Source organism: Babylonia areolata, chromosome 35 (assembly GCF_041734735.1).
Source record: "Babylonia areolata isolate BAREFJ2019XMU chromosome 35, ASM4173473v1, whole genome shotgun sequence".
NCBI lineage: Eukaryota > Metazoa > Mollusca > Gastropoda > Neogastropoda > Buccinidae > Babylonia > Babylonia areolata.
Window position 1 is genome coordinate 12,704,917 of NC_134910.1, and position 12,058 is coordinate 12,716,974.

The following is a 12,058-nucleotide window of genomic DNA, read 5'->3' on the forward strand; positions in this document are numbered from 1 at the left end:
TTCACTTTGCAGCAAAGTGATGGATGGATGATGATGGTTAAGATCTTCTTCTTCCTCTGTCAGTTGTTGTTTAGTTGTTTGACCATTTTCCTCACTGTGTATTTGCCCCAGCTCTAAAACTGAACTCGTGGAGTAGTTCAACTGGAAAGTCCCACTGTCGAAAACTTTTTGCCAGCATTGATGCCATAGATGTATATCGTGACCAAGAAGTATGGCTAGGATTTATGTTTGTGTGATTCTAGTGCATATGCTTTTTTTTTTTTTTTTTTTTTCCTGTGTATTGGTTTGGCTTATTCATTCATGAGTCGTGCTACGGTGGTGTTGAAACTGATGTACAAAATTACTTTGATTCAAATGATATAATATTTTGCGTTTAAAAAAAAAAGTGTACGAAGAATATGATGATGATTATCATGTCTTCTTCATCATCTTCATGCTGCTTCTTCCTCCCCACCCAGCCTCAGACGACGGAGGAGGCACAGCCACCCCGGGACAGTCCTCCTACCAGCCCACGCTGGGCATCTACAACCGCTGCCTGAAGCTGGTGCAGTACAGGGTGGTGCCCCGCAGGGAGCACTGCGCCACCTACGTCACGGACTTCGGGATGCCGGACGCCGAGTTCCCGGACGCCTGGAAGGCCTGCCTGGTCTTCTTCGGCCTGGGCGGCGGGCTCCTGCTGATGACGGCCATCTCCGCCCTGCTCAGCCTCTGTGCCCGCACCGTGTGCGGGAAGAGCGTGTTCACCCTGGCGGGGCTGCTGCAGAGCATTGCTGGTGAGGGGTTTGGGGGGCCTGGGGGTGGGGGGTGGGGGGGGGGGTGATGAGGACGATTAGGATGATGAGGAGGAGGAGGGGGATGAGGAGGAGGTGGTGGAGGAGGATTATAATGAGGAGGTCGCGCAGGATAATGAGGAAGAGGAGGATAATGATTAGGAGGAGGAGGAGGATGGTGAGGAGAAGGAGGAGGATAATGAGGAGGATAATGAGGAGGAGGAGGATGGTGAGGAGGAGGAGGATTAGGATGATAATGAGGTGGATAATGGGAAGGAGGAGGATTGTGAGGATAATGATGATGATGGATATAATGAGGAGGATGGTGAGGATGAGAAGGAAGATAATGAGGATTGTAAGGAGGAGGAGGGTGGTGAGGAGGAGAATGAGTATGAGTATAGGTGGTGAACAGTTGAATGATTATTAGGATGATGAGGATGATGAGTGTGAGGATAATTATGCAGAGGAGGAGGGGAATGGTGAGTATAATGGGGAGGAGGAGGATAATGAGGAGGAGGAGGAGGGGAAGCGACAGACAGAGACAAAGAGACAGAGACAGAAAGAGCACCTCTCCTGCACGATTATGGCGGTTTTAATTTTTTTTTTTTTAAATCAAAAAAAAATCAAAAGTGACAAATCAGTCACACGAATACCACGCCGAAATCAAAACTTGCATCAAACACACAGGAAGACGCGAAGCCGTGAAGTAAGCGACCGATCACCAGACAAGGCAAAACACGTAGTGACTGGCAACTTGCTAGCTCGCACGGACAGTCACACCGTGATTCTGTGGCGGTGCTCTCTCTCTCTCTCTCTCTCTCTCTCTCTCTCTCTCTCTCTCTCTCTCTCTCTCCCTCTCTCTCTCTCTCTCTCTCTCTCATTTGATGATGTTGATATTTTGTTATGTGGTGATTTGAATGCAAGAACTTCAAATATTTTTCCTAATGTTGTTCTCGAAAATGAATTGCATATCAATTATAAAAATGACATTGGTACTAATGTACAAAGGCGCTCTGAAGATAAGATATTAAACACTTTTGGGAAAAAACTTTTGAACATGTGCACTGCATTAGGACTCTATATTTTGAATGGGGTATGTAATGGCGACCGTGAAGGTTGCTTCACATACATTTCTGATCAGGGGTGTAGTGTCAATGATTATTTTCTGGCATCTTTGAATCTTTTTGAGTCTGTGAACGAAAAAATAGCTCTGAATGTTGTGGAAAGAATAGAATCAGATCATTTGCCTCTTGTACTATGTATTGAAAAGCAAAATAAATTGAAATTCGATAGAAGTAAATTAGGTAAAAATACTGAACAATTTATAGTTAGATATTGTTGGAAAGAAGAACTGAGTCAAGATTTCTTTAACTCTATAAATTCACATGAAGTACAGGACGAGCTTGCTGCTGCAGAAGACCTTATCACTGTTAATGTTAACGAAGCATTGGATAGATTTAATGACATTATCAAAGATCAAGCTAGTATTATGATGAAAAGAATACCATCAAATGTAGCTGTTGAACGAAAGGGCTGGTTTGATTATGAATGCAAGAAAACAAGATGTGAGGTGCGAAAATTATTAAGAAGATATAGAAGAACATTGGATAAAAACGATAGAGCCTCGCTGTGCATTGCAAGACGTGAATATAAAAACTTGATCAAAAGAAAAAAGAAAGAACATAATGAAATGTTATTAAACGATCTTTTAAACTCTGTTAATGATCAGCAGATGTTTTGGGAAAGAATCCATAGGGTAACAAAAAAGAAATCACAACCTCAAAATGACATTTCTATTGATGACTGGTATAGACATTTCAAATCTGTATTAGAAAAGGATGATGGAGTAATTAGTGAGGAAGAGGTTGTAGATAATGATGAACAGTATGTATATGATAGAGAAATATCAAGAGAAGAAGTTTTGCTTGCAATAAAAAGACTGAAAAATGGTAAATCGGCTGGTCCAGACGGTCTTATAGGTGAATTCTTTAAGAAGTCTGGAGAGAATGTTGTTAACTTTTTAGTTAAGCTGTTTAATTATTTGTTTGATACTGGTTATTATCCGGAAAACTGGAAGGAATCTATAATATTGCCATTATTCAAAAAAGGTGATGTAAATGATGTGAATAATTATAGAGGTATTTCTTTATGTAACATATGCAGTAAATTGTATAGCTCTATTATTAACAATAGATTACAAGAATGGATAACAATGAATGATATAACTGGAGAATATCAAGCTGGCTTTAAAAAAGACTATTCTACAATTGATCATATATTTGTGTTATTAGCTGCAGTTCAGAAACAATTTGCAAATAATAAGAAGTTATATGTTGCGTTTGTTGACTTTGAGAAAGCATTTGACTCCATTTCTAGAAAATTGTTATGGCCTGTTTTATTGAAAAATGATATAAAAGGTAAGCTGTATTTTTGTCTCAAAAGTATGTATAATGAAGTGAAAGCAAGAATAAGATCGGGGGCTAAATTGTCAGACTTTGTCTATTGCAGTCGTGGGGTCAAACAAGGGGATGTATGTAGTCCAGTTTTGTTTTCTCTGTTTATCAATGAACTTGCATTGGAGATAATTGAAAATGGACAACATGGTGTTACCTTTGATTTGATTGAATTATTTATTTTACTCTTTGCTGATGATATTGTCTTACTATCTGCAACAATAGTTGGTTTACAACGACAACTGAACAGTTTGTATATGGCGGCAACAAGACTAGAACTGAAGGTTAATATGTCGAAAACAAATATTATTGTTTTTCGTAAAGGGGGGTATTTGGCACGAAATGAGAGGTGGGTCTATGGCAATGAAAGTGTCACTGTGGTGAATGCATATAAATACCTTGGGATTTACTTTTCAACCAGACTTAGCTTTAGTTCAGCATGCCAAGATATAGTTAGTAGAGCAAAGAAAGCTGTTATGATTATCCTTCATGTTTTATATAAGCTGGATTGTAGCTCTTTTAGTTTGTTTAATAAATTGTTTGATTCCCAGGTTCAACCAATAGCACAATATGGTGCTGAAATTTGGGCGTTTGAGAAGGGCTTAGAAATTGAACAAATACATCTGTTTGCACTGAAACGCTTCCTCAATGTTGACAGTCGAACTCCAAATGATCTTGTATATGGTGAAGTAGGGAGGTTTCCAATTTATATAAATTCTTACATTACATGTATTAAGTACTGGTTAAAAATAACGCGTATGGAAGAAAATAGGTTGCCATGTAAAGCTTATAAGACATTGTACAATTTAGATAAGCATGGTAAAAAGACATGGGTTACAAATGTTCGTCAGTTTCTAAATTCACATGGATTTTCTTATGTATGGGACAACCAAGGTGTCCAGTGTATTCCTGGTTTCATAAAAACTTTCAGACAAAGAGTCATTGATTGCAGATGGCAGGACTGGCATGACCATATATATACCAGTGATAGATTTGCTCAATATAGACTTTTTAAGACTACGTGTGCGACTGAGCCATATCTTATGATTAGAATGAGTAGGTATGTTAAATGTGCTTTGACTAAATTTAGATTTGGTATTTCTGATATTGCCAGCCATCGTTTAAGATACAGGTCCAATGGTGAACGTGAACAGATGTGTCGCTTGTGTCAAAAGGGAAAAGAAGATGAGATCCATTTTTTGTTTTGTTGTCCTGCCCTATTAGACCTTAGACTACAGTTAATTGAACCCAAATATTATAACAGCCCTTGTAGTTTTAGATTGAACTTGTTATTATCATCCAGAAAGGAAACTACCCTTGGTGGGCTTGCAGTCTATATTTACAAATCTTTGAAAAGGTTGAAGGTTATACTATCGTAGTGGTTTGTTTTGTGGTTGTTGTTGTTGTTTTTGTTTGTTTGTTTATTTTGTAAGTGTACTATATGACATGTGTGGTATATTGCTGTTGTAGTAGTTAGACTTTGATTGTGTGCAATTTATGGTATACAAAGTATGTTACTGTTGTATTCAGTATGACTGTTATGATTCCTATATTTCAATGTACATGTGTCACACCTCTTCAGTAAGGGGCTATGGCCTTTATTTGAATAAAACATTTCGTTTCGTTTCGTTTCGTTTCTCTCTCTCTCTCTCTCTCTCTCTCTCTGTGACAGAGTAGAACATTATCCGCGGGGTATGGGCCAATTGCATTGCTTGGTTCTAACTTTTTTTGACAGTTACACATGACTAAATTAATGCTAACGCTGACCATTGGTCAGTTCCATACTGCACACAGTTAGTAGCGGGTTACCACCATACTGGTTGGCTCTTCCGTCCAAGCAATGCAACTGGCTGTTTGTTGGGGGGCGGGGGGGGGGGGGGGGGGGCGGGGGGGAAGGTGTGTGTGTGGTGTGTGTGTGTGTGTGTGTGTGTGTGTGGTGTGTTAGTGTATGCGTGGTGGAGGGGTGGGGGTGGGGGGGTGAGGTGTGTGTGTGCGTGTGTGTACGTGTGTGTGTGTGTGTGTGTGTGAGTGGTTGTGCATGCAGTGTATGTGTGTGTTTGTGTGCGTGTGTGGTGTGATGTGGTGTGTGTGTGTGTGAGGATGTGTGTGTGTGTGTGTGTATGTGTGTGTGTGTGTTTGTGTGCGTGTGGTGTGTGTGTATGTGTGTGTTGGTGTGTGGTGTGTGTGTGTGTATGTGTGTGTGTGTGTGTGTATGTCTGGTGTGTGCATGTGTGTGTGTGTGTGTGTGTGTGTGTGCGCGCGCGTGTAGTAGCGGGTTACCACCATACTGGCTGGCTCTTCCCGGTCCGAGCAATACAACTGGCAGCGATCAAGCTGGCCATCTCTGTCAATGAATACGGTTCCTGTCTGTCTGCCCCTACGCTCTCTGGCGATTTGCGTGCTTTGTATGATAATCCCTCCCTTCACTATCCTGCTTCCTGGTTGTGCTGCCATGGTGTGTGTGTGTGTGTGTGTGTGTTTGTGGGTGGGTGGGTGTATGTGTGTGGGTATGTGTGTGGGTGTATGTGTGTGTGTATGTGGGTGTGTGTGTGTGGGTGTATGTGTGTGTGTGTGTGGGTGTATGTGTGTGTGTGTGTGAGGTTGTGTATGTGTGTGTGTGTGTGTGTATGTGTGTGTTGGTGTGTGTGCGTGTGTGTTTGCGGTTGTGTATGTGTTTATGTGCGTGTGTGTGTGTTCGTGTGTGTGCGCTTGTGTGTTTGTGTGCGTGGTGTGTGTGTGTGTGGTGTGTGTGTGTGTGTGTGTGTGTCTGGTGTGTGCGTGTGTGTGTGTGCGCGCGCGCGCGCGTGTGTGTGTGTGTGTGTGTGTGTGTGTGTGTGTGATGAAGGTCAGATAATGATGTTATATACGATGATTTATAATGATGTTCATTATGATGAAAATGACGACGACGACGACGACGACGATGATGACAATGACGATGTCCAGGTGTGATGTGTGTGCGTATGCGTGTGCGTGTGTGTGTGTGTTTGACATGAAGGTTAAATGATAACGTTACATAGAAACGATGATTCATGATGATGGCAATAATGATGTTGATATTCATTACAATGATGACGATGACGACGAGGAGGAGGAGGAGGTGGAGGAGGACAATGATAATGGTGATGGTGATGATGCTATTAATGACGAAATTTCTTATGATGATGATAACGATGATGACGATGATGGTGTCCAGGTCTGATGTGCGTGCTGGGTCTGGTCGTGTACCCGGCCGGCTGGGGAACTGACAAGGTCAAGGACTACTGCGGCCAGTACGCCGGACCTTTCAACATGGACAGGTGTCAGCTGGGTACGTATGCTTTTGTGTGGCCAGCTGAAGGAAGGCCACCGTGAACTTGGAAGACCCTGCAAGACGCTTCAAGGACACCTTGAAGACAGACCTCAAAGCCTGTGACATAGACATCGCTTCCTGGGAAACTGATGCCCTTGACCGCTCTCGCTGGAGGATGCTGTGCTCTAGTGGCATAAAGTACGTTTGAAAACAAGAGAACGCTGGCCATTTAAGGAGAAGCGTGAGCGAAGGAAGCAGGGCTCAACTTCTGGAGACGTTTTCCCTGGCAACACCTGTGGGAAGTGCTGCGCATCCAGAATCGACCTCTTCTCCCATATGAGGACACACACCGACAGATAAGCCTGCCTGCCGACTCATCCGTCGGTCCGACGGGAGACTCCATTATTCATTATTAGTATTGATGAAGGACAAGGATACTTATAGTACAGCGCGGCCTGTCCTCGGTCGGAGACCAAGCTCAAAGCGCTTTACAAACTCTGGGGTCGTTTGCACTACAGGCTGTGTATAGATCCGACTGACGGCTGCCACTGGGCGCTCATCGTTCGTTTCCTGTGTCATTCAATCAGATTTCAGGCACGCACACACACACATACAGACTTAGACAGACATGTAAAATTTTGACGTGTATGACCGTTTTGTTTCTTTACCCCGCCATTTAGGCAGCCATACTACGTTTTCGGGGGAGTTTGCATGTTGGGTATGTTCTTCAGTGTTTCCATAACCCAGCGATCGCTGACAGGAATTACAGGTGTGTGTACATGTGGTGTGCGTGTGTGTGTGTGTGTGTGTGTATGTGTGTACGCGCGCGCGAGTGTTTATGTATGTGTGTGTGTGTGTGCGTCTCCGTGTGTATGTCCGAGTCTGTGCGTGCGTGTGTGTGTGTGTGTGTCTGTGCGCGTGCGCGCGCGCGCATGTGTGTGTGTCTATGTGTTTGTGTGTCTTGTGTGTGTGTGTGTGTGCGTCTGCGGCTGTGCGTGTGTGTTTATGTGTGTGTGTGTGTGTCTCTATATATAGAAAGATAGATATGTGTGTGTATGTGTGTGTGTGTGGTTGTCCGTGCGCGCGCGTGTGTGTGTGTGTGTCTGAGCGTCTGTGTGTGTGTGTGCGCGTGCGCGCTTTTGTGTTTGTATATGAGTCTCTCTCTCTCTCTCTCTCTCTCTCTCTCTCTCTCTCTCTCTCTCAGGAGAGAGAGGGAGGGAGGGAGAGACACAGAGAGAGAGGTGGATAGGTAGATATAGATAGATATAATTACATATATATATATATGTGTGTGTGTGTGTGTGTGTTTGTGTTGTGTGTGTGTATATATACGTGTGTGTTATATGTGTGTGTGTTATGTGTGTGTTATGTGTGTGTTATGTGTGTGTTATGTGTGTGTTATGTGTGTGTTGTGTGTGTGTTATATGTGTGTATTGTGTGTGGTGTGCTGCAGGGTGGTCGTTCTACCTGGCCGTGGGGGGCACCGTGCTATCCTTCCTGTGCGCCATGCTGTCCATCCAGGCGGACTCGGCCACCTCCTGTCACAAGGTGGAGGAGGAGATCCTGGAGGGGAAGAACCTCATCTGCGTCCTCTAGGTCCCCGGGCAGGCTGGCAGGTGGACGACGGGTGAGGGTAGGGGCGAGGGAGGGGGTTGGGGTGGTGGTGGTGGTGGTGGTGATGGTGGTAGTGGTGGTGGTGGTGGTGGTTGGAAGGGGGGGGGGGGATTTGAGGAGCAGATGCTCTAGGATATGAAAAAAAACAACAACCTATTCTGTGTCCTTTTGGTATGGATGCCGATCCTTGGTGGTGGTGGTGGTGGTGATGATGATGATGGTGGTAGTGGTGGTGGTGGTGGTGGGCGGGGGGGTGATGGTGGTGGTGGTGGTGGTGATGATGGTGGTGGTGATGGTGGTGGTGATGATGGTGGTGGTGGTGGTGGTGGTGGTGGTGATGGTGGTGGTGGTGATGATGATGATGGTGGTAGTGGTGGTGGTGGTGGTGGGCGGGGGGGTGATGGTGGTGGTGGTGGTGGTGATGATGGTGGTGGTGATGGTGGTGGTGATGATGGTGGTGGTGGTGGTGGTGGTGGTGGTGATGATGGTGGTGGTGATGATGGTGGTGGTGGTGGTGATGGTGGTGATGGTGGTGGTGGTGGTGATGGTGGTGGTGGTGGTGGTGGTGATGGTGGTGGTGATGGTGGTGATGGTGGTGGTTTGGTGGTGGTGGTGGTTTGGTGGTGGTGGTGATGGTGGTGGTGGTGGTGGTGATGGTGATGATGATGGTGGTGGTGGTGGTGGGCGGGGGGGTGATGGTGGTGGTTTGGTGGTGGTGGTGATGGTGGTGGTGGCGTGGTGGGCGGGGGGGGGGGGTGATGGTGGTGGTGGTGGTGGTGGTTTGGTGGTGGTGGTGGTGGTGGTGATGGTGGTGATCGTGGTAGTGGTGATGGTGGTGGTGATGGTGGTAGTGGTGGTGGTTTGATGGTGGTGGTGGTTTGATGGTGATGGTGGTTTGGTGGTGGTGGTGGTGATGATGGTGGTGGTGGTTTGGTGGTGGTGGTGGTTTGGTGGTGGTGGTGGTGATGATGGTGGTGGTGGTGATGACGGTGGTGATGGTGGTGGTGGTGGTTTGATGGTGGTGGTGGTTTGGTGGTGGTTTGGTGGTGATGATGGTGGTGGTGGTGATGGTGGTGGTGGTGGTTTGGTGGTGGTGGTGGTGATGGTGGTGGTGATGATGGCGGTGGTGGTGATGGTGGTGGTGATGATGGCGGTGGTGGTGGTGGTGGTGATGGTGGTGGTGGTGATGGCGGTGGTGGTGGTGGTGATGGTGGTGGTGATGATGGTGGTGGTGGTGGTGGTGGTGGTGATGGTGGTGGTGATGATGGCGGTGGTGGTGGTGGTGATGGTGGTGGTGATGATGGCGGTGGTGGTGGTGGTGGTGATGGTGGTGGTGATGATGGCGGTGGTGGTGGTGGTGGTGATATTGGTGGTGATGATGGCGGTGGTGGTTTGGTGGTGGTGGTGGTGGTGGTGGTGGTGGTGGTGGTGGTGGGCGGGGTGGTGGTGGTTTGGTGGTGGTGATGGTGGTGGTGATGATGGTGATGATGATGATGGTGGTGATGATGATGGTGGTGGTGGTGATGGTGGTAATGTTGGTGTTGGTGATGATGGTGGCGGTGATGGTTTGGTGATGATGGTGGTGTTATGAAGAGCAGATCCTGCAGGAAAAAAAAAAACAAAACTTCCTCTCTGTCCTCCAGGTCTGGACGCCAGTGCTTGGTGGAGGTGATGCTGGCGGTGATGATGGATGTGATGGTGGCGACGTGATCTGAACACCGAAATACATTGTGGCCAACATTGTACCAAGTCCAGTCCAGAAGTGAGCAATAGAATTAGAAGAAAAAAAAAGACAAAAAAAAGAGGAAATCGTCACCACAGAATCCCCCCCCCCCCCCCCCCCCCCATAAGATCGGGAAGAAGCCATGCATGTGCGAGAGACACCCCCACCCCCCACCCCTTTCCTGGTATCATCAAGGGGGGAAAAAAAACCAAACTTTTCTTGGAAGGAAATTCCTCAGTTATGTTGAGCCAGGAGCCAGTTGCATTGCTTGGTTCTTCTAACTTTTTTTTTTTGACAGTTACTACGTGACTAAATTAACTCTCTCCATACGAACGGCGAAAGTGACGACGTTAACAGCGTTTCATCCCAATTACCACCATCAAAATATTGCAAGCGGAACGCTCTTATACTGAAGAGGTGAATGTTGACAAAGAATACCACAATTCTGACGACGGAAGCTAAAGGTTGGGTCATTCAGACACCCACTGGACATCCGAGGGGTCTGTGTAGAGGAGAAGAGAGGACTAGCCCTACTGAGTTAAAGAGGTAGAAAGACACAGAGTATAATTATACTTGTGATCACACTCATTCTCACAACTTGACTTCACTTCCTGTGTTGGAGATACGTAATGTCGGTACTATCATGGCTCAACTCCATGACTAAAGGTTGGGTCATTCAGACACCCACTGGACATCCGAGGGGTCTGTGTAGACGAGAAAAGAGAGGACTGGTCGTACTGAGTGAGTTGATGCCTACGTTGACCGAGCTACGCCACTGGTCAGTTCCATACTTACTTACTACTACACAGTGAATCAGTAGCAGGGGGTTACGACACATACTAGGCATCTTCCGTCCGAGCAATGCACCTGGCTTCCAGGAGAGGACCTTTTTTTTTTTTTTTTTTTTTTTTTTTTTTTTTTTCGTGTGTCTCTGCGTGATGGGAGCTCTTTTAATTAAGAATAATTATTGATCATTCAGTTTGATTTGTTCCGCCACTTTTGCCAGTTGTTCCGTAGCCTTTCCATTAAAAAAAATTTTTTAATATTTTTTTTTATGATTTATGAAATATTATTCCAAGATAATTATTCGTACTCTTCGGTTGTTTCTTTGACTGCTGTTATATATGTGTGTGCACATATATATATATATATATATATATATATAAGTGTGTTTGTGTGTGTGTGTGTGTCTGTATGTGTGTGTCTGTGTTCTCTGTGTGTGCGTGTGTGTCTGTGTGTGTGTATGTGTCTGTGTCTGTGTGTGTCTGTGTGTGTGTGTGTCTGTGTGTGTGTTCTCTGTGTGTGTGTGTGTGTCTGTGTCTGTGTGTGTATGTGTTCTGTATGTGTGTGTCTGTGTGTGTGTGTGTCTATGTGACTACCCATATCGTTGACACTGTTACACGCTTGTTAGCATTATTTTATGCAATCAGCCAGGTGGTTTTTCACGTGGTGTTCAAAATCCTGTATATTTCACGGTGAAAGGTGTTGGAACAGTGGAAGACAGGGAACACTGTTTGTGGCACGTATCCGGATGTTTTTTTTTTTGGTCGTGCAAAGCTGCCAATGTCCGTTGTTGTTGTTTTCAGTTGACAGTTGTTTGTGTCTACAGTAGTCGTTAGGGAAATATGGCAATGTTGCAATGCAATCATTTTGTGTGTGTGTGTGTGTGTGTGTGTGTGTGTGTGTGTGTGTGTGTGTGTGTAGATGATGCCAAAACTGTGTATTGAGAATTGTTTATGAATCTTTTTTTTTTTTTTTTTGTCTTTGTGCAAACTCATTTCTTTCTGTTTTACACGTACCTGTGCTTTTTGGGGAAGGTTTTACAATTTCGAAATAAATGGTATGTTTGTTAACTTGTTGTTGATCTATGATTGAACTGGTTTAGTAATGTGTAGCAGGTTTTCACTGGAGTGGTTGAGTACAGCACGTGTGTGTGTGTGTGTGTGTGTGTGTGTGTGTGTGTGTGTGTGTGTGTGTGTGTGTGTATCACGTGTGTGTGTGTGTGTGTGTGTGTCACGTGTGTGTGTGGTGTGTGTGTGTGTGTGTGTGTGTGTGTTGTGTGTGTGTGTTGTGTGTGTGTGTGTGTGTGTGTGTTGTGTGTGTGTGTGGTGTGTGTGTGTGTGTGTGTATCACGTGTGTGTGTGTGTGTGTGTGTGTGTGTATCACGTGAGGGAGGGGGTTGGGGTGGTGGTGATGGTGGTGGTTT

At 45.3% G+C, this 12,058-nt stretch overlaps 1 protein-coding gene across 1 annotated transcript in view; it reads left to right on the plus strand.

Annotated features, from left to right (window-relative positions):
* Positions 1 to 9,905, plus strand: part of LOC143278074 (LHFPL tetraspan subfamily member 2 protein-like) — a 15,563-nt gene extending 5,658 nt beyond the window's left edge. Inside the window, exons 2-5 of the mRNA XM_076583107.1 lie at positions 459 to 773; positions 6,420 to 6,533; positions 7,969 to 8,142; positions 9,773 to 9,905. Of these exons, the coding sequence (XP_076439222.1) occupies positions 459 to 773; positions 6,420 to 6,533; positions 7,969 to 8,111 (572 nt within the window). The 3' untranslated portion in view covers positions 8,112 to 8,142; positions 9,773 to 9,905. The remainder of the gene's footprint in view (positions 1 to 458; positions 774 to 6,419; positions 6,534 to 7,968; positions 8,143 to 9,772) is intronic.
* Positions 9,906 to 12,058: the final 2,153 nt, after the last annotated feature.